Source organism: Barbus barbus (genome assembly GCF_936440315.1).
Source record: "Barbus barbus genome assembly, chromosome: 43".
NCBI lineage: Eukaryota > Metazoa > Chordata > Actinopteri > Cypriniformes > Cyprinidae > Barbus > Barbus barbus.
Genome location: NC_136721.1, coordinates 14,528,355 through 14,547,060, shown reverse-complemented (window position 1 = coordinate 14,547,060; position 18,706 = coordinate 14,528,355). Strand labels below are relative to the sequence as shown.

The 18,706-nt window shown below is 37.3% G+C and overlaps 2 protein-coding genes across 4 annotated transcripts in view; both read right to left on the bottom strand.

Moving 5' to 3' along the window:
• Nucleotides 1–5,446, bottom strand: part of LOC306862441 (nectin-3-like protein) — a 60,908-nt gene extending 55,462 nt beyond the window's left edge. For all 3 annotated transcript variants that reach the window (XM_079405249.1, XM_079405248.1, XM_079405250.1), the window contains exon 1: nt 5,317–5,446. In XM_079405249.1, coding sequence (XP_079261375.1) covers nt 5,317–5,410 — 94 coding nt within the window. In that variant the 5' untranslated portion in view covers nt 5,411–5,446. The remainder of the gene's footprint in view (nt 1–5,316) is intronic.
• Nucleotides 5,447–11,980: 6,534 nt separating this feature from the next.
• LOC306862298 (diablo IAP-binding mitochondrial protein-like) lies at nt 11,981–14,419 on the bottom strand (the record flags this gene model as incomplete). Its single annotated transcript, XM_079405038.1, has 5 exons — nt 11,981–12,180; nt 12,963–13,059; nt 13,217–13,327; nt 13,424–13,549; nt 14,390–14,419. The coding sequence occupies 5 exons, from the start codon at nt 14,417–14,419 to the stop codon at nt 11,981–11,983; spliced, it is 564 nt and encodes a 187-aa protein (XP_079261164.1).
• Nucleotides 14,420–18,706: the final 4,287 nt, after the last annotated feature.

The window sequence follows — 18,706 nt, the reverse complement described above, 5'->3', positions numbered from 1 at the left end:
CTTGTGTGTTTTGACAGTATTAGCGCAAAATATAACTTAGTTGAGTAATCAGGCGCTGTTAGACAGGCGTTTTAGTGCGCGTGCTTCAGGTGTATGCGCTCAGAACAAGCGCAGGTCAGACCAGCGCGCGAATTAAACATTTAACCAGCAAGGCTTGTATGCAAATAACGTTAATGTACTTTTGCGATCGCGAATAAGTGCAGTGTCCTGTCTGAGTAACTCTACTGCTGTATGTCGTGTTGTACAGTATATAGAGACGGCGGCGCCAGAACTGTATTTGACAATGTGCGCCGTAGCGCGATACTACGATATTTCTTAAAAAGCAGATCGTGGAGACATTTTTATCGTCCACGATCAAAAATCGTCATATCGCACACCCCTACTTACAGGTTTGGAATGACATGATGGTGAGTAATTAATGACAGAATTTTCATTTTTGGGTGAACTATCCCTTTAAGTAGGGCTGGGCGATATATCTCATGCGATATGCATGGGCATCTCGGTCAGTAAAGCCGGTTCCTTGATTAGCGGTAAATCTCCATCACCTGTTTTCAAATGGAGCGGCATTTAATACATGGAGCCGTAGATCACTGACAAGCTACGCAATATCGCGTTCATTATCGCAGATGAAACGCCTTCGATAATGAACGCGACATTGCCTACCTTGTCAGTGAACTACAGCTCTGTGTATTAAATGCCGCTCCATTTGAAAACAGGTGATGGAGATTTACCGCTAATCAAGGAACCGGATGCGCATGCATATCACATGAGATATATCGCCCAGCCCTACCTTTCAGTTGTCTCATCTGAACTGAATGTTTAATGCAATCACTTTTTTTTTTTTTTTTGTTTAGCATTTATTGAATTAACTATTAATATTTATTTTCTACAGACGAGCTGGAACCAAACTGGTCACAAATCTAGACTACCATTCAAAAGTTTGCGGTCAGCAAGATTTATTTATTGTTTGTGAAATAAGTCTGCTTAACAAGGCTGCCATAATTTGATCAAAATACAGTAAAACGGTAATGTTGTAAAAATTACAATTTTAAAATATCTAGTTTTTATTTTAATATCTTTTAATACACACATCTTAAATGGCAAAGCTGAATTTTCAGCAGTTATTACAGTCTTCAGTGTCACTCCAGTCTTCAGTGTCACATGATCCTTTACAAATCTTTCTAATATGATGATTTGGTGCTTAAGAAACATCTTTTTAATCGATGTTGTGCTGTTTATTTTTTTTTTTGTGGAAACCATAACATATTTTCCAGGATTCTTTAATAAACAGATAGTTCAAAAGAATAACATTTATTTAAAATAGTAATAATTTGTAACGTACTTTACTGTCACTATCAATTTAATGCATTCTTGCTGAATAAAAGTACTAATTTCTTATTTTAAAAAACACTTTCCAACAGTAGTGTACATGTGTAGCTCTGGGAGAGTGTAAAGGGCGACATCAGAATCACAACTGGTACAGAAGGTGAGCTCAATCTCCACCATGAGCCCCTGCGCACACCGGCTCTCACAAGCACAGAAAGGGTCTATATAAAGAGGTTATTCATTATTCAACCTCACTCCAAAGCAGTGTGACCTGTAGTGCCAAAGTGGAGAAATCTCTACTCCTACAACCACAAAACATGCATGTTTTTCATAGGTTATTCATGAATAAACAATGAATAAGGAAGCTGGCTAAGACATCTTAATGTGTACAATGTATTGATGCCTTAATGGTCCTGCGGACAGAACACTTTGTTTTACCTCACAGATTCCATGTCACAAGCATTACAACATTATCAACAAAATCATGTTACAGATGGAGCTTACTCGTAGAGGCACCGCCGGCCCCGTCCATTCTGTCTTGATAAGAGAGAGCACTCAGGGGGCCGGGTAGCAGTGATTTAAGCTCTAGAGAAATACATAGAGATTGAGAGTGTTGAAAGGATTGCATTTAACACCACTAATGCTTCAATTCCCACATCACCTTTTAGTGCTTTTATCGATCACAGTGAAGAGAGTCAAGATGACAGTCAAAGAAGAATTAGAAAGAAAAAAGTTATTTATATAATTTACTCAGTACGAATATTATTAGCCTCTGATATTAATGGTTCCTGGTTTGGGACTGGCATGAATTTAAGGCCCCTGGAGATGCTGATTTTTCCCGACCAGAAGGTGCGTAGTGGTTCCAGATTAGGCACGGGATCCGACACCAGTTCCCTATTGGTGGAAAAGGGGTTTTGGCTGACACAATAAGGTAACAGAATTTTTTTTTTTTTTTTTTTTTTTTTTTTTTTTTCCCCCCATGTCGTCAACATGAATTTTTTTATTATTGGTTGTTAAAGTGTAGTTTGTAGCATGTGATAACACGAACCATCACTCAAATCAAATGCTCAGGCAGAATAGGAGTTTTTTTTTTTTTTTGGAAACTACAGACTTCTCCTGATATTAGTTTAAAATAGTTTTACTTCAATGAGTTAAATAGCAATTTAACATATATCAAAATTATGACACTGCTGCACTATTTTAATTGTTAAATAAGTACAGAGAGGTCACATAAACAGTCGCTACTGACATTTGATACATTTAAAACTACTTACCATTCATACTTGTTGATCTTATGTTAGATAATACTTTAGGAAACTCAATAGTCTTCAACAAAAACATGGAATTTGTACCTCATGCTCAGTAACAGAACACCTAAGCGTACCCTATTGATAGAAAGTACCATGATATCTATACAAAGTCTAAATACTGATATCACTCGACTGAAATAACACGATGCGTGGAGAAAATCTGCCTTTAACAAAGAAAAAAAAAGGCCTGGGAGAAAATTTAAAGTCCAAGTTATTAACCAACCAATTTCATTCAGGGATAAAAATGGAACACGGTGACAGAGACAGAGAGAGAAAAGCAATTAAGACGACATGAATGAGATGGAGCGAAGAGCAGTTTGAGAGGGAGAGAGAGGTAGAAAAAGACCGGGAGCAAGGGAAGGAGGGAGGGTGGGATACACAGAGTGGAATGCCAGGGCTAATCCCCAACTCCTGTGTGGTATTTTAACTGTTATTCTTTCCTCCTCTCTCTCCTCATTCTCCTGCCACCATCACTCACTGCAGTGCAGCGAACGATCACACCATGTCTGGACAAACCTAATGACAGGAGACGAAGTGGCTGACCCCACTGGACACAAGGTCTTAGCATCACCCAGGCATCTGGTCTGACATTTGTCTCCTTAAAGGGTTAGTTCACCCAAAAATGAAAATTCTGTCATTCCTTACTCACCCTCATGTCGTTCCAAACCCGTAAGAGCTTCGTTCATCTTTGGAAGACAAATTAGGCCTATATATTTTTGATAATCCAAGAGATTTTTGACCCTGCATAGACAGAAATGCAACTAAAATGTTCCCAGACAGAGAAACATAGCGCGGACATCTGTAAAATAGTCCATGTGACATCAGTGGTTCAATCATAATTTTACGAAGCTGCGAGAATACTTTTTGTGCGCAAAGAAAACAAAAATAAAGACTTTATTCAACAATTCTTCTCCTCCTTGTCTCATCCGCCGCCATTATCGAGAGTATCAAGACGTATGCGCACTGCATTCCTCAGCTCATATACAAGGTTGTGGTACTCTCGATAATGGTGGGGGACTGTCCAGGGACAGAAGAAATTGTTGAAAAAAATTTCACTGTTTTTGTTTTCTTCGTGCACAAAAAGTATTTTCATATCTTTGTAACATTACGGTTGAACCTCTGATGTCACGTGGACTATTTTACCGATGTCCTTACTACCTTTCTGGGCCTTGAATGTGTCAGTTGTGTAGCTGTCTATGGAGGATCAGATAGCTCTTGGATTTCATCAAAAATATCTTAATTTGTGTTCCGAAGCTGAACAAAGGTCTTACGGGTTTGGAATGACATGAGGGTGAGTAATCAATGACAGAATTTTCATTTTTGGGTGAAGCATCCCTTTAAAAAGAACAGGATGTTTAGAAGCCACAAAATACTAAGAATAAGCCAAGTCCCAACCTTTGCTCCTAGACCAATAAAAATGCAAATGAAAGAAAGTTACAAAGTAAAGATTTAAAACATTCCATCTCGCTCCAAACGTTTACTGTAATACTTGCCTACATGTCACAGACAAAAACGGCGTTCATGCCCAAGGCACGACAAATACTGGAGAGCGACGGAATTTGCTGTGAGTGATCGATGGGGCGGTCACTATGGATACCGCCCCACTGTGCACGAGCCGGAGTGCGGTCTGACCTCTGCCTGCATGTGTCCCCTACAGCTGCAAAATGATACACAGCTGAAGCCCGCTGCTAAAAGAAGGCAACTGCGGTCGTGACAGGTGTGCTCGCAGACACCCGGACAGTCAGGGACAGAATGCGTATGACTGTCAACGAGAACATGTAGTGAAATATTGTTTAAAATTTACTGCAAGGTTGCAGGTATGACCAGCTGAAAACTGCCTTAGAAACCAGGTAGCAAGCTTACCTTGAATTTGTTTTATTTATTTATTTATTTTTTGCAGATGTGTGTTAGCAAGCAAAATGCAAAACCAAATAAGCGCCTAGCAACGCAAAAGTCAAACTTGGGTCATTTAAGTTACATAAAATACTTGTGATGAAGTTACCAGAAACTGTGAATTACTAATCTGGCTCACAAACTTCTAGTTGAGTCCATTTTCAGATTAACTTTCAGTCAACAAACGAAGCAAATAAAAACGAGCTCTATTTTTCTCCTACGACCACGCTTAAACAAACAAACAAACAAAGAGCGCAACATTTGGCGTGGATTAGGAGCTGGCAAACAATGACTAGCATTCCACCGCCAACATAAATGTCAAGGGGTTACTTCGAGTATCCGACTATTCTTTAAAGACATGAGGTTAGAAATAAATATGTATTTATACATACATATATAAAAACAGTGACTGTTTGTTTTTCAGTTTCTGCTAGGATGTTTCCATGGCAGCTGAATCTCAGTCCTCGTGCGAGATTCCTGCGTTCACACAATCAGCTTAACGTTAGTTTGAGGGAAAATAGCGGACTTAGACAAATTAAGATGGCTAGATTTGGGTTCCAGAGGAAATATTTTTAAGGTATCCAAAATGAAATCGGCTAAACCTAATTTTTAGAAACTTTTTGTGGCACAAACGACGTTGGACGGTGACGTTTTGAAGGACTGTCCGCGAGCCTGGACGGCGTCGTGTTCACGCGCTCAATACTTTCCACAGACCGCTGGATTCCCCTAAAGTTTGCCAAGGGCTTGCGCGCGCACAACACAGCAAATAAGGCAAGATCAAACCTACCTGACATAAGTGACAGCATGAGCAGTAATCTAACATTCAGTCCCGGGTGGATCGGGTTATTCCTGAGATAATGGACAGTCATTGTCAGCGCCATATCGCCGCTCGTGCTCTCGCTTCCCTCGTTCCCCGAAACTCTAAAAGCTCCTCAGCAACAACTCCATAGGGACAAGGCTGAGTCTGGACCGTACCACTCCGCCTCTCCGTTATGGGGGTGTGTAGTCTCACCTGAAGCGCAGATCGTCATTTGATAAACAAGACGATGGACAAAAGTAGCAGGCCGATCATCATGTTATATACTTATTTAGTTCACTTACATAGATTATCAAGTACTTTCATCTACGCTATATTTGATTTTATGTAATAATTTATATATATATATATTAGTGGTGTCAAACGATTAATCGCATCCAAAATAAAAAATGTTGTTTATGTAATATATGTGTGTACTGTGTATATTTATTATGTATATATAAATACATGCACATACAGTATTTTGAAAATATTTACATGTATTTGCATGTATATATTTATATTTATAAAATGTATATTGTATATAAATATATTTAATATTCCAATATAACATATTTTTCTTACATTTATACTTGTGTGTGTGTGTGTGTGTGTGTGTGTGTATATATACACATAATACATATACACAGTACACGCAGATATATTATGTAAACAAAAAAAAACTTTTATTTAGGATTCAATTAATCGCTATTAATCGTTTGACAGCACTAATGTGTGTGTATTGTGTATATATATAGGCCTATATACAAACACAAATTATTACATAAAATCAGATATAGCCTAGCTGAGAGTAGCAATTTATCGGAGTCTGCAAGAATATATCTCATATTCTAGCTGTTTTGTTTTACCGATATTTGTTAACACAAATTCATGTAGCCTACATGATGGTTATATTTGTTGTATGTAACAAAGCGTTGCATGCAGTTTCACATGCATGTTTTCCCTGTTATAGTGCCACCTGTTTAATCGGCAGGAATATGCTTGCAAGCCTGTGAATAGCTAGTGTCGGCATGAAATGAAAATTCACCCCTGTAAATTTATGTTATTGTTGTAAAAATTCCGCAGCCAATATTCCTATGTTTACCTACCTTCAACTTTGGGTGCTACTTCCACACTTAAAAATCCAAACAACAACCAATGCATAAAACAAAGTTCATAGGCTACAATTTTTTTTTTCTCAATAATAATGTTTGATAATTACTTTTTTGATAATAATGAAGAAAATATCTGTCGCTACCTCCATTTCTGAGAAACACAGTTGTAGCCAATCAGCAGTCAGGGGCCTGTCCACTCATGATGGGGGAGGTGCCTGTGTTGCATACACAGATCTATAATAGTGAATTATATAGAATATACGATACACTATATTTAATAGTCATTATATATAGATCAGTGGTTGCAGATCTTGTTTGTGAATTTAGGGGCGGAGCTATAAAGATTGGGGTGTGTTCTTTTTAGGTAGGGGCATGTTTGTTTTGGTGATTTCAAATAATAACAATGTTTCTCAGAAATCGCTTACTTCACCCTTAACTTTCGTGACAAATGGCTACTTTTAACCTCGGCTAATAGCTGCATAAACCTGACTGGTCATAATTTTACTATTCAAATTTCCTTAAATACTGGAAAAGCCTTTGGCTGGATTCAGAAATCAGTTCTCGTCATAACATATTCAAACGCATTCAAAATTAAATGCCAATTGTACCAATGAGCACATAATGTTGTAGCAACAACAAATGGCCACATTCCCACCAAATTTGTGAAGTAAAGGAACAAAAGAATAAAAAAAAAAAAATGCATTTCTATTTAACACTTCTGTTAGTGGAGGGATTGTCGTCGTAAGTTGTCCCACTTGTTGGTCCAGTTCCACAAATGGCCGCTAATTTTCTGTTAGCATCAAACTTAATCCCCCTGTTCCCCCTGCTAATCCACTCAGCCCCCTTTTTAAGATTTCAGTCCAGTCTGTGCTTTTCTTCCCTCAAAACCACAAGAAAACCCCTCACCCCATTGCCGTTACCTCTTGGTCTGAGTCTAATTGGGACATATAGAAATTAACACACTAATCCTACCGAGCAACAAAAGCACTGGGCGGCTAATAGCTCCACCCCATTTATGCCAGATCAGCAATTTGTTGACTTTCTGTCTTGTCTCAATCCAACCAGGATAAGCTTTTGCTCACTCATTTATCTGGATGGTAGGAGCTAGAAAGCAAAGCAAGAAGTGAGGTTATATTCTACCCTGTTCCCCCCTACTGTTACTTTGATTTATTGGACAGAGAAATTCATATTTTATCTCCAGGGCATTGTTGATCACAACATGGAAGAAAAAGACTCAAAAAAGAGGTTGATAACTGAAAACAAAAATAAAAGGGAGTATCTTTACAGTAGATTTGGCCTTTATGAAGTTGTCTAAACTATTTCACAGGAGTTGCAATGCACCGTCAACAAAGTCAGCTCACTCTGTTTCTGATATCTCCTCCATGAAAACAGCACATCAAAGACAGTGATCCCTAGACTCTCCCACCACCCCTCGGAAGAGAGTATTGTGCCTCATTCCTTCAGGATCTGTTTCTTTCAGCAGCATAAATGAACCGAACATCTCTTCGTTAACAATCTCACAGAGAGACTCCATCCATTCAGCAGAGGTTTTGTCCATCTGCACCCAGAAGGTTTGGTTTACAAAGACTCTGGCCCATCATCATTGTTCCTCCCGCTAAACCCTAAATCCCCTTTTTGTTGTTTGTTGACTCAGTTTTTTTCTATGACAATCCATGAACCAAGCAATAAATTATCTCTCTTTCTGGTCTTTAGACGCAGGCGAGTTTAGGTTTTCAATGTGAGGGATGCCTATTGGAAAATAATGTTCTGGGGAGACTCCGGAAATTTATGAACATCTTTATTCAATGTTTTCTTCAACTGCTGTAACGTGTGCCAGTGTTTCACCTTACTGTTTGGACTGAAATTAATCTAAAAGCCAATTTTCCTGCTAACTCGTTCTTTCACCATTTGTTAATTTGGAAAAGGTGGAAAAAACTGAAGGAAAACTGGGCACACATTCTCACCTGGCAGGGAGAGAGGGACTATTTATGAGCTACTCCAAGTGATTAAAAAATTAAAGAAGGATTTACTCACTGGGTGACTGACAATTTTATGATGATGAATAACTTAATTCTGATGTATATCCCACAGTTCTTCTCTAATGTGTGACAGGGGATCGATAAAGTTTCATTTCTTCTCTATGTCTGGATGTTTGTCTCTGTATTAAAGTGAGGAGGTTCTGATATCCCAGAGATTCCTCTAGAGGGTTTAGGTCAAATTAAAGTCTTGTTTTGTGGCTTTATTTGTAGTCCATGGCATTAAGATGGATATAAACATCTGTCAGTCTTGAGATATGCATATATAAATATATATGACCCTGGACCACAAAACCAGTCATTAGGGTCAGTTTTCTGAAATTGAGATTTATACATCATCTGAGTTTAATAATAAATTTGTTACGATAGGACAATATTAGGCCGAGATATAACTATTTGAAAATCTGGAATCTGACGGTGCAAAAATCTAAATACTGAGAAAATCGCCTGAGAAAATACGTGCGACTTACAACTAAATATATGTGTGTATATACATATATATATATACATATATATATATATATATATATATATATATATATGTGTGTGTGTGTGTGTGTGTGTGTGAAATTTATTAAACTAAAGTCACTTTTTGCAGATTTATCTGTAATTTTGTTTTTAGGTTATGCTTTATGACCAATATAAACATCAAAGAACCAGAAAAATAGCCAACATTTTATCTAATTTAGAGATATTTGATTTGTATTTGAAACACCAGTTATGACCGTTGACCTTGACCTTTAGTCTTTCTATGTATCAAATCAGTAATGTCATGAAAAAACCCTAATATTAAAAAAATATATGTCTAATTTACAAATATTTTCGTTAGATAGCAACAAAACCCTTTAAATTAGTCATTGGGCAAGCTTTCCTCAAAGAGGTATTGTGTCTCTAATGGTGTGATGCCATGGTAACATTCAAATGGTAATGTATCCTGAACTGGAGTGATAGTGCAGTTGCTCTAGTCCTCATCTTGCTCCAGAGGTCTTGGAACCAGAACAAATGGACATACTTTAGAGCACTTGAAATGCAATTGCTTGAACCTGTCGTTTCAAATTCGGCAAAGTGTTTTTGCAATTTATCAAGCATTACGTGCCTGAAAGATTTTCCTCTTTCTAAACACTTTAATGTTTAGTATATTTTACCTCCTGAAAATGCTATTTTTCACCCTTGCGTTTTGTAAAACCGGGAAGCGCACCGAGGGTGTTGCCTGCTCCAGGAATGTTGCATGAGTCCTCAAGGACCCTTAAAAGAGGAGGTTTGGTGCACTCTCTTTTGTACCAACACATCCTGACTTAACTCCCTCCTTGCACAGCACACTATAGTTTATTCAAGTAAATACACTACAGTATTTCATAAAACTGCAGTTTTAAACATTTCCTAGACAAGTAACATAGAACAGCCCCCCTTGGACAATAAATCATGTGTCTAATTTCATCATATAGCATGCCAGTAAACAGCACTCGAGTTGCAGGGAATGAAGGGTGTCTGATGCCGGCTGGAAGGATGGAGGAGCTGTTTATGCATTCGTGCTCTCAGTCTCATTTTTTTGTTCAACCCCATCACTCAACGTGAAGCGTTCTTTTTATTCTCATTCTTTTATTTTGGATTCAATAAACAAGTCTTTTGCTTTATAAATACAGAGAGCAAGATCAAAAACGAAATGTTTGCTGTCAGGGCCGACTATGGGCTTTCCTTTGATTAGTCCGGCAAACCCCAAATTACTTCAGTGTTCAGTCAACACTGGGATGTTAGTGAAGTTCTGAAGTGGGATCCAGTGTCCAAATCCATGCAGTCTTAGATTTCCATCACAATGGTCGCAGAAGGCAGTCAGTGATAGGATAAAACCAAACCAAGTAAACCGTGGCAGAGTTTACTTTGTCCATTTAGCAAGCTGTTTCCCATGAAGATGTCAGTTTTCAGAATGATGACTTGGAAGGAACTGTGTTTTTGACTCTTCTATTGTCTTCATGTCATTTTGACCAATGTTTGCTAAAGAATACACTAGAAATAACATATTGTTTTTGATACTGGAACCAGAATTCGCCAGGAACCAGCAATATCTAAACAAGCATAATTATATATATATATATATATATATATATATATATATATATATATATATGCTTTTACAATTACATTTACAATTAGTCATTTAGCAGACACTTTTATCCAAAGCGACTTACAAATGAGGACAATAGAAGTTGTAAAAATTAACAAAAGAGCAATAATATGCATATGCAAGTCCTCACAAATAACATTTTAATAGACTGTTTAAATGTGTCAATATAAAATAAGACTTATCTAGTTGTGCATTTTATACAATTTTTTAAGCATCGTTTGAAATTGAGATATTAGGAAATTCTGGTTCTCAAAGTCCTTTAATAGGTTTTTAACCCAAGTTGTTTCTATACCAATTTTTCAATCGAATACTCAATGAAACAAACATAAGTTTAACACTCCGGACGTTAAGAAGTGTTATTTCCATGTCAACTATAATTTGTCTTACATCGCCACCTTGTGGTTGTTCAATCATCAGTCAAGATGTTTTTTAATCCATTTTCTGAATTCTAAATCCAGACATCATCATTAACTTACAAGGCAAGGCATGAATCAAACAATAAATAAATCTGATTAAAATCTGAAAGGATGAAGGAATGACATATCACTTGGCTCTTGAAGGTTTGACTGAAAAGAGATAAATAAAGAGAGAAAACTCTGAATGCCACAAAGGCAGACAACATCTCGGCTGACATGATGGATACACTGCTATTGAGCCCTTCAGCCCACAACACAGGAAACAACAGGTGGACGATTAGAGGAGATAGGTGAGAGTCTTTGGAAGGCTGGCTCTGAAAAACCAGACTGATGAGAGACTCATTACTGTTGCTGAGAATGGCAAGATACATTTAAAGAGACAAACAGGAGCGAGATATGGATATATTTTAGTGATACTGCAAATTTACGTCTAGAAGGGAAGTCTTCACAAATCAGATTTTAATAGAATGTTTTGAAAAGTATTAGTGTGTAAAATACTGATGTAGATTCTTTATCATCGATGACTGAGAGGAACACTGAAAATGAAGAGGACATTTTTTAAAATTTATATTATAAAAACAAAATAAAAGTAAATAGAGAATGAAAACATTTTTCCCTGTTTATTTAAAAATGAATAAGAAATCACAAAGGTAGCATCTGTCTGTAATCATAACTCAGACATATTGTCAACATAGTAAAAAAACGAGCAGCTGTTTTTAAAATAATGCAAAACTGGTTTAAATTGAAATCTATTTCATTAAATTGTAATTGCATTTATCAATTTGCATTGTAAAAAGCGCTATATAAATAAAGGTGACTTGACTTGACTTGACATAAATTCTCCTGCATCACAGATTCTCCCATATTTCACATTTATCCTATTAATCAAACAGGAATATAATTCTTCAGTAGTGGTACAGGTCTTTGTAACAGTGCTTGCAATACTTTAAAGCTGTCTTGATGTGACTAGTCCTCTCGCAGATATGCATCTGGGACGTCTTCATCCTCCATTGCAGTGCTAAGAGCATTTTGAAGCCTCTCACTGTCCTCAGCTTTAGAGTCTTTGAGTTGTCTCTCAGCTTCCAGCATCTGCTGTCGAACATGTTCCACCTGGGACTGTGTGAGCTGTAGACTGTTCTGTGCGGACGCAGATGCTTGGTCAGCCCCTGGAGAGGACAAGCATGATTAAGCTATTTCTACATATGGCTAAAAGTGCAATTGAACAAATGACCACCAAGTGGCAGCAAGTGCCAAATTTCAATAGATATCTACACTAAATCATATATATTTTTCAAAGTAATAAGATGCAAATTCATGTGCAATTATGGCTCTATAATAACTGACACAAAAACTTTTTGTTGACATGCCCTGTGGTGACATTTTGCTCTTCACTAATCTTTTTAATTTTATGATTATATAAAACATGCAGCTTTTTAACCTCATATTAATTGAGACTACATATTATATTTGTACTTTTAAAAGTCATTTATCACATCACAGGATCAATTAAGATGCATTAAAACAGGCAATTTACATACATTCATATAATATATATAAATATATATAAAAACACAGTATATTCTAAAGGATCATGTGACACTGAAAACTGGAGTAATGTCTGCTGAAAAAAAATTAGCCTTCCCATCACATGACTAAATTACATTTTTAACATATAATTAAAAAGATCAATTATTTTTAAATTATTATAATATTCTATTTTACATTCTATTTTATAGGTTATAATATTTTAATAAAATAAATATGAGACTTATTTTAAAAAACTTATTTATAAAGTGCACTTATAATATAAAATAATAATATAATATAAAATAATAACAACACTGATTTATTTTTTTATTCCTATATTAACCAAAAATCTTGTCGTTCATAAAAAAAAAAAGTGTTAACCTAAAAGCCTTAAATGCCTGTTCCAGAAAATGAAAGCTACCTGCATTGAAAGCCGCCTCTACTGCCAGCTTTGAGAGATTGATGGCACTCAACCAGCAGGATTCAAATCGTTTGCAATCATTTCTCCTGTCAATTACCTAATTGAAATAAAAAACAACTTTGCAATCAATTTCATTAAAAAGAAGGTATATAACCACAGTGTCACAAAAACACAACTACTACTAAATACAGCAAATGATACTTGTAATTTGAAAGCTTATGAACAATAACTCACTATATTTTTCAAGTAATTACCTCCTGACGCTGCCTAAGAATGAGCTGCCAGATAGCATCCTCATCTGCAGAAGTGAGTTTGCTGATGGAAGCCACATAGCGCTTGTGTATCGCCACAAGACTGTCTATCACCTAGAGAAGACAAGCATGTTAGATGTTGTTTTTGCGATTTTTTTTGTTTTTTTAAATCATGAAAATGAATACAACTATTCCGATAGTTTTGATTACCTTAATATAACCTGAGAAGGAATCAAGCAGTGCTAAAGTAGTTTGTGAGAGGTAAGTATTAGCACTGTCTGTGACCAGAGATGATGCTCTACGCACCAGATCTTCATAGGTCAAATTTTCTGCTTTCTAAACAAGACAAAGAGGAAAGAGTGGTTAAGACAAGAGGGTTGCCAGATACAAATATAGTGGAAATTAACACTAAAGAAGTTTTACATGCTAGATTGTAACGTCACTATGTAGAAGACTGATTATTAACTCATGTTTACATTTCTAGGTCATCTTCATAGGGTATTTAATCATGCTATTTGATTAATATACATGAGCCAAGCCTTGGTAGGCCACTATTAATAAATTGAGGTCCTACACAGATGTATTTGACTAAAGTTGTATAATGTAGATGTTTCATGCTGTTTTATTGAAATGCTTTACATTTTCTCTGATATTTACATACACTATCTCCCATTAATGCTCCCATCTTTGCACACAAAATCTGCATAAATAATTTGCAATTGAATCTCCATGTTAACCCTCATGTTGTGTTCTGGTCATTTTTACCTGGAGAGAATTTTCTTTAATCAACAATGCTAGTTAATATTATTGCAATGGACTACAATTTACTGACTTTGCACACACACGCTGAAACAACTTTCCCGATTATTATTATTATTTTTTTTATAATTTTTGTACTTTTTGGGGTGATTTTTCCCTCCACCTTGTTACACTAGTGGCATCATTACCAGCCTACAAAAAAACTGCTTATAAATATCTCGTTATGCTATTTTATTACCAAATAAAGAATTCAATCTTTTTGTGAACTTGTTTGGTTGTTTTCAATTAGCACAGGTTTTGCATTTCTTTTTGGAATTAATTGTTTGTAGGCCTCATCTGAGCTTAAGTGCCTCAGTTTATGAGTAAGATAAAATATGCAAAATATAATAAAAATATTATACACAGCCTCAATCCAACAGCAAACAGTTTCCTTCTGTACGCCGCCATACTTGTTGAGATGAAGAAATGAAATTCTCCTTCTATCGGTGTTGACAGAGAAGTGCACCCTCAGATCCTGTTCAATAATAATGAGACTTATGAATATTTAAGAAGATTGAATACATAGCGAATTACACTACTACTACTACTCAATATTTTAAAAGAATTCCTTTTAAATGTCATTAAGTGTCACTTAAGTTTAATTAAGTATTGTTTAGGCAGTATGATAATAATAATAATAATTATTATTATTAATAATTATGATGATGCTGCCTAAATGATACTGATGAGATAACACACATTTTAGTCTGTGGTTATTAAATGTTTTGTCAAAAGAACCTAATGGTAAACCTTTCCCCCTTTTTTTTTGCGTTTCTACCCCACCATTACAAGATCCGATTAAAATGCTGGGTTGTTTCAACCCAACTTTGGTTCAAATATGGACTAACCCAGCTGTTGGGCATTAAATGATCTTTAAGCCTCTTTTTGTTCATATATGCATTCAGTTTTATTTTTTCTGTCTCTAGCAGTCAAAATGCAGGCCTACTGCCATAACTGCCACAACCAGGTCTGTAAGCCATGCCATGACATTTGATCCAAAACTTGGATCCAGTTTTACAGGTACTGCAATGTGAAATATAAGCTAAAGTGAATATAAGTGAGTCACATCCAGATGTCATTTCTATTCATCGTGAAAAGAAGTGAAGTGAGTCTAGTAAGATTAACCTCTCATTAAAAATGTGTTTGTGAAGGTTTTAGGCCCTGAGGACTATTAGTATAATCTCATCTCTGTCAGTCTTTATGGAAATGTCTATTCCCAAACAATCGTGTAAAACCAAACATATTTTCAGCACAAAAAGTGAACATAAATGATTAATTAACTTTGAGGCGAAGGGGAGTTCCAGTGGAGGTGTTTGTCTTGATGCTCCAGAGCTTTCCTGTCACAAAAGACAAAAAATACAGACGGGAAATATGATGTATTTTGAAAATGGATGATGTTTTTTGTAATAATAGATCCTATCAAAACATTTTGTCAGTATTATTGACATTTTCAAAAAGGAAACTTAAAATTCTGTTCAAAGCTTACTTGCCAATTATAAAATATTCTTTAAAGCTATGCATTGTTTGTTTGTTTGTTTTTAAAAATAATATATTCTAATGAATGTTCATGTATTGTTAAGGCATGATCTATGAAAAATAAGCAACAGATGTAAGGTTGATACCACAAACAGAATTATAATTAATGTAGAATTAAATCCATATGCAAGTGCAGTTTTGCATTTCATATACAAATAAAACATTAAACATCAATCAAAATAACATTAAACATTAAAGATAAACAACTTATATGGAGTATTTCCAGTAAAACAGTAGATTATATCAATTATCAATATATTAATTGCCTAAATTAAAAAATAAAATTTATGGACCATGGCAAATAAACACTTCATTTGCCAGAATGCATGCCAATTTACTTTAATGCCAATTGCAAAATTTAGTTAATCAATAATATGAAATGAATATGATATAATATGAATATGAAGTCAGTGAATATATATTTCTACACTGTAAAAAAAAATCTTAAAATTTACGGTAAAAAACTGGCAGCTGTGGTTGGTTGCCAGAATTCTACCGTAAAAAATGCGGTAGCAATGTTTTAGGTTTTACAGTTTTAACTTAAATTTACAGTTAAATACTGTAATTTCTTTAACTGATATAATCTTAATATACCAATCTATTAAAGTACTGAAATCTGTTTTGTTCCTTTGAAATACACTGATAACCACCTAATGCAGGTGATGATGAGAAAGTCACATGATGAGCCAAAGCCCATCACAAGCAATTTTAAATAATAGATTATACAGAAGGTGCACAGTGTCATTCACACAAGCACTAAACACCATCATGGTGAGACTCATTAAACTGAAATATGCTATAAACATTCATTTAAAAACATTACATGTAACATACAACCCTAATAAACATAACTGATAAGAAAAAACTAAGAAGAAACATAGTTATTTCAAAGAAAAAACGTCAAATTCAAACAGAATTTGAAATGGAACGCAGGGAATTCTGGGAACGTCAGTTTACGGTTTTTCCCTGTAAATTTTACAGGAACTTTCCGTTAACCATGTAAATGTTTTTACCGTAGCATTTTCACAGTTTTTTACCGTTAAAATCACGATCATTTTTTACAGTGTATATAAATATATTCTTGTCTAGATTTGGAATTGGATTTCAGTAAATTAATCTTTCTGTAATTCTTTTTTTATTTGATTCAATTTAATATTATTGAAAGTTGAACTTTTCAACTAAATAAAGTGTATTGACAAGTGTTTTGTCAGAAATGCACAAACTGAAAAAAACTAACAAACATAATATTGGAACTTTTATGAAGTTACATGTACTGGCCATTTGGGATTAAAGAGAGTGTCATTAACAGCCAGCAGCTAGTATTTGGCTGCATACCCACTGAAGCTAAACTGGATTTAGCCTGGTCAGTCCATGGATGGGAGACCTGCAGGTCAAGCTTAGGTTGCTACAGGAAGTGGCATTAGCAAGGCCAGGGGTTTTCATCCTGTGCTTAATGCAATTAGTATAGTGCTGATGACAATGTAAAAAGGCACTGCTGGTCAAATGAGATGTTAAACAGCCTTGAACCCAAGCGTCTTAATGGGATAGTCCATAAAACTGGCTATTCTATTATCTTTTACGCACCATGTTGCTCCAAACCTGAATGACTTTCTTTCTTCTGTTTGAACATAAACAAAGACATCTTGAAGAATGTTGCTTAACCAGTTTTGGGTACAATGCAAGTTGAAACTCTTTAGTTACCAACATTCTTCAAAATATTTTCTTTGTGTTCTCCAAACGAAAGTAAGTCATACTTGTATAGAAGGGTGAGCAAAAGATGCCAGAATTTTCAGTTTTGGTTGGACTATCCACAGTCTCGCTGCCACTGTTATGATGCTGTGCGGAACAAGGAGCGCACGACGAGGATATACAATAGTTTTTCCTTTAATCAGGATTCCAGGAGCAGATACAGACACAGGAGTGCACACACATCACAGTAGAAACAATAACCGACGGTCAGACTAACAAACACAGGAACTTATAAAGGGGCAGATAATTGGGGAGGACAGGTGAACACAATGACTAATCAAACTGAACTAGGTCAAAGGGGAAAACAGAAAACCCGACACGGAACAGTCACAGGGGAAAACAGAAAACCCGACATGTAACATTTCGCCCCCTCCCGGCAAGGCGTGACCTCACGCCGTAACATAACAACTGAGGAGGGAGGGTGGGGGCTCTGGAGGAGGATGTGGAACAGGAGGGTGACAGAGAAGAGGCCTGGAGTCCAAACAATAAGTCCATGGGGGAGTGGAGGGTGGGAGGAGCCAAGGGGGAGCCAGGAACAGGAGGAGCCAGATGACGACCCAGGCCACAGTCCAGATGGTGGCCCACGGGGGAGCCGACGGAGGGAGGAGCCATGGTGGAGGAGTGACCGCCGACTCCATGGGGCCGACCAACGGCGGCGGAGCAGGTGGTGGTGGAGCCCGAGGTGGAGACAGAGAGCCGAAGAGCCAGGGTGACGCCGAAGATCCGGAGGTCCAAGGCGGAGCAGATGTCTTCGGCGACCTCGGCGCAGGCGGAGATCCGGATGGCCGCGGCGGAGCCGGAGCGACAGAGGACATAGGTGGAGCAGGAGGGAAGGAGGAGCCCAACGGAGCCGGAGGGACGAAGGGACGGGGCGCAGCCCAAGGAGAGTAGTCCTGAGGTGCAGGTAGGGGGACGACTGACCAATGCGGAGCCGGAAGGACGAGGGAGCCCGGTGGAGCTGGTGGGTAGACGGGATCCGGTGGAGCCGAGGGAGCTTGAAGGCATGGTGGAGCCGCAGGGTCGCCGGACTGAGGCGGAGTCTGGGTCTCGGAGGCTGAGGGCGGAGACGAGGGATCCTCCAGACTCAACGCCAACAGAGCTGGAGGTCGGCAGACCCGCGGCGAACCCACGCCACAGATGGTGAGCTGAGGGTGAGCAGAGGGGCTGACGAACTCAGGCGATGAGGGTGTTGGAGTAGGGACCAGGTCAATGAGAGGCGGTGGGAGAGGGAGGTTGGGTGGGATAACTTCCCAGAAATCTAACATAGGAGCTGGCTTAAGGATGATTGTGTCAGTGTGAAAGTCAATGAGGTTACCCAGGTCCAGTTCATGCTCACCCTCAGCGGTGGCGCCGTGGGCGGGGCGCTCCATAGCCCCTGCGATCTCCACAACTTTCTCCACCGTCGGATGC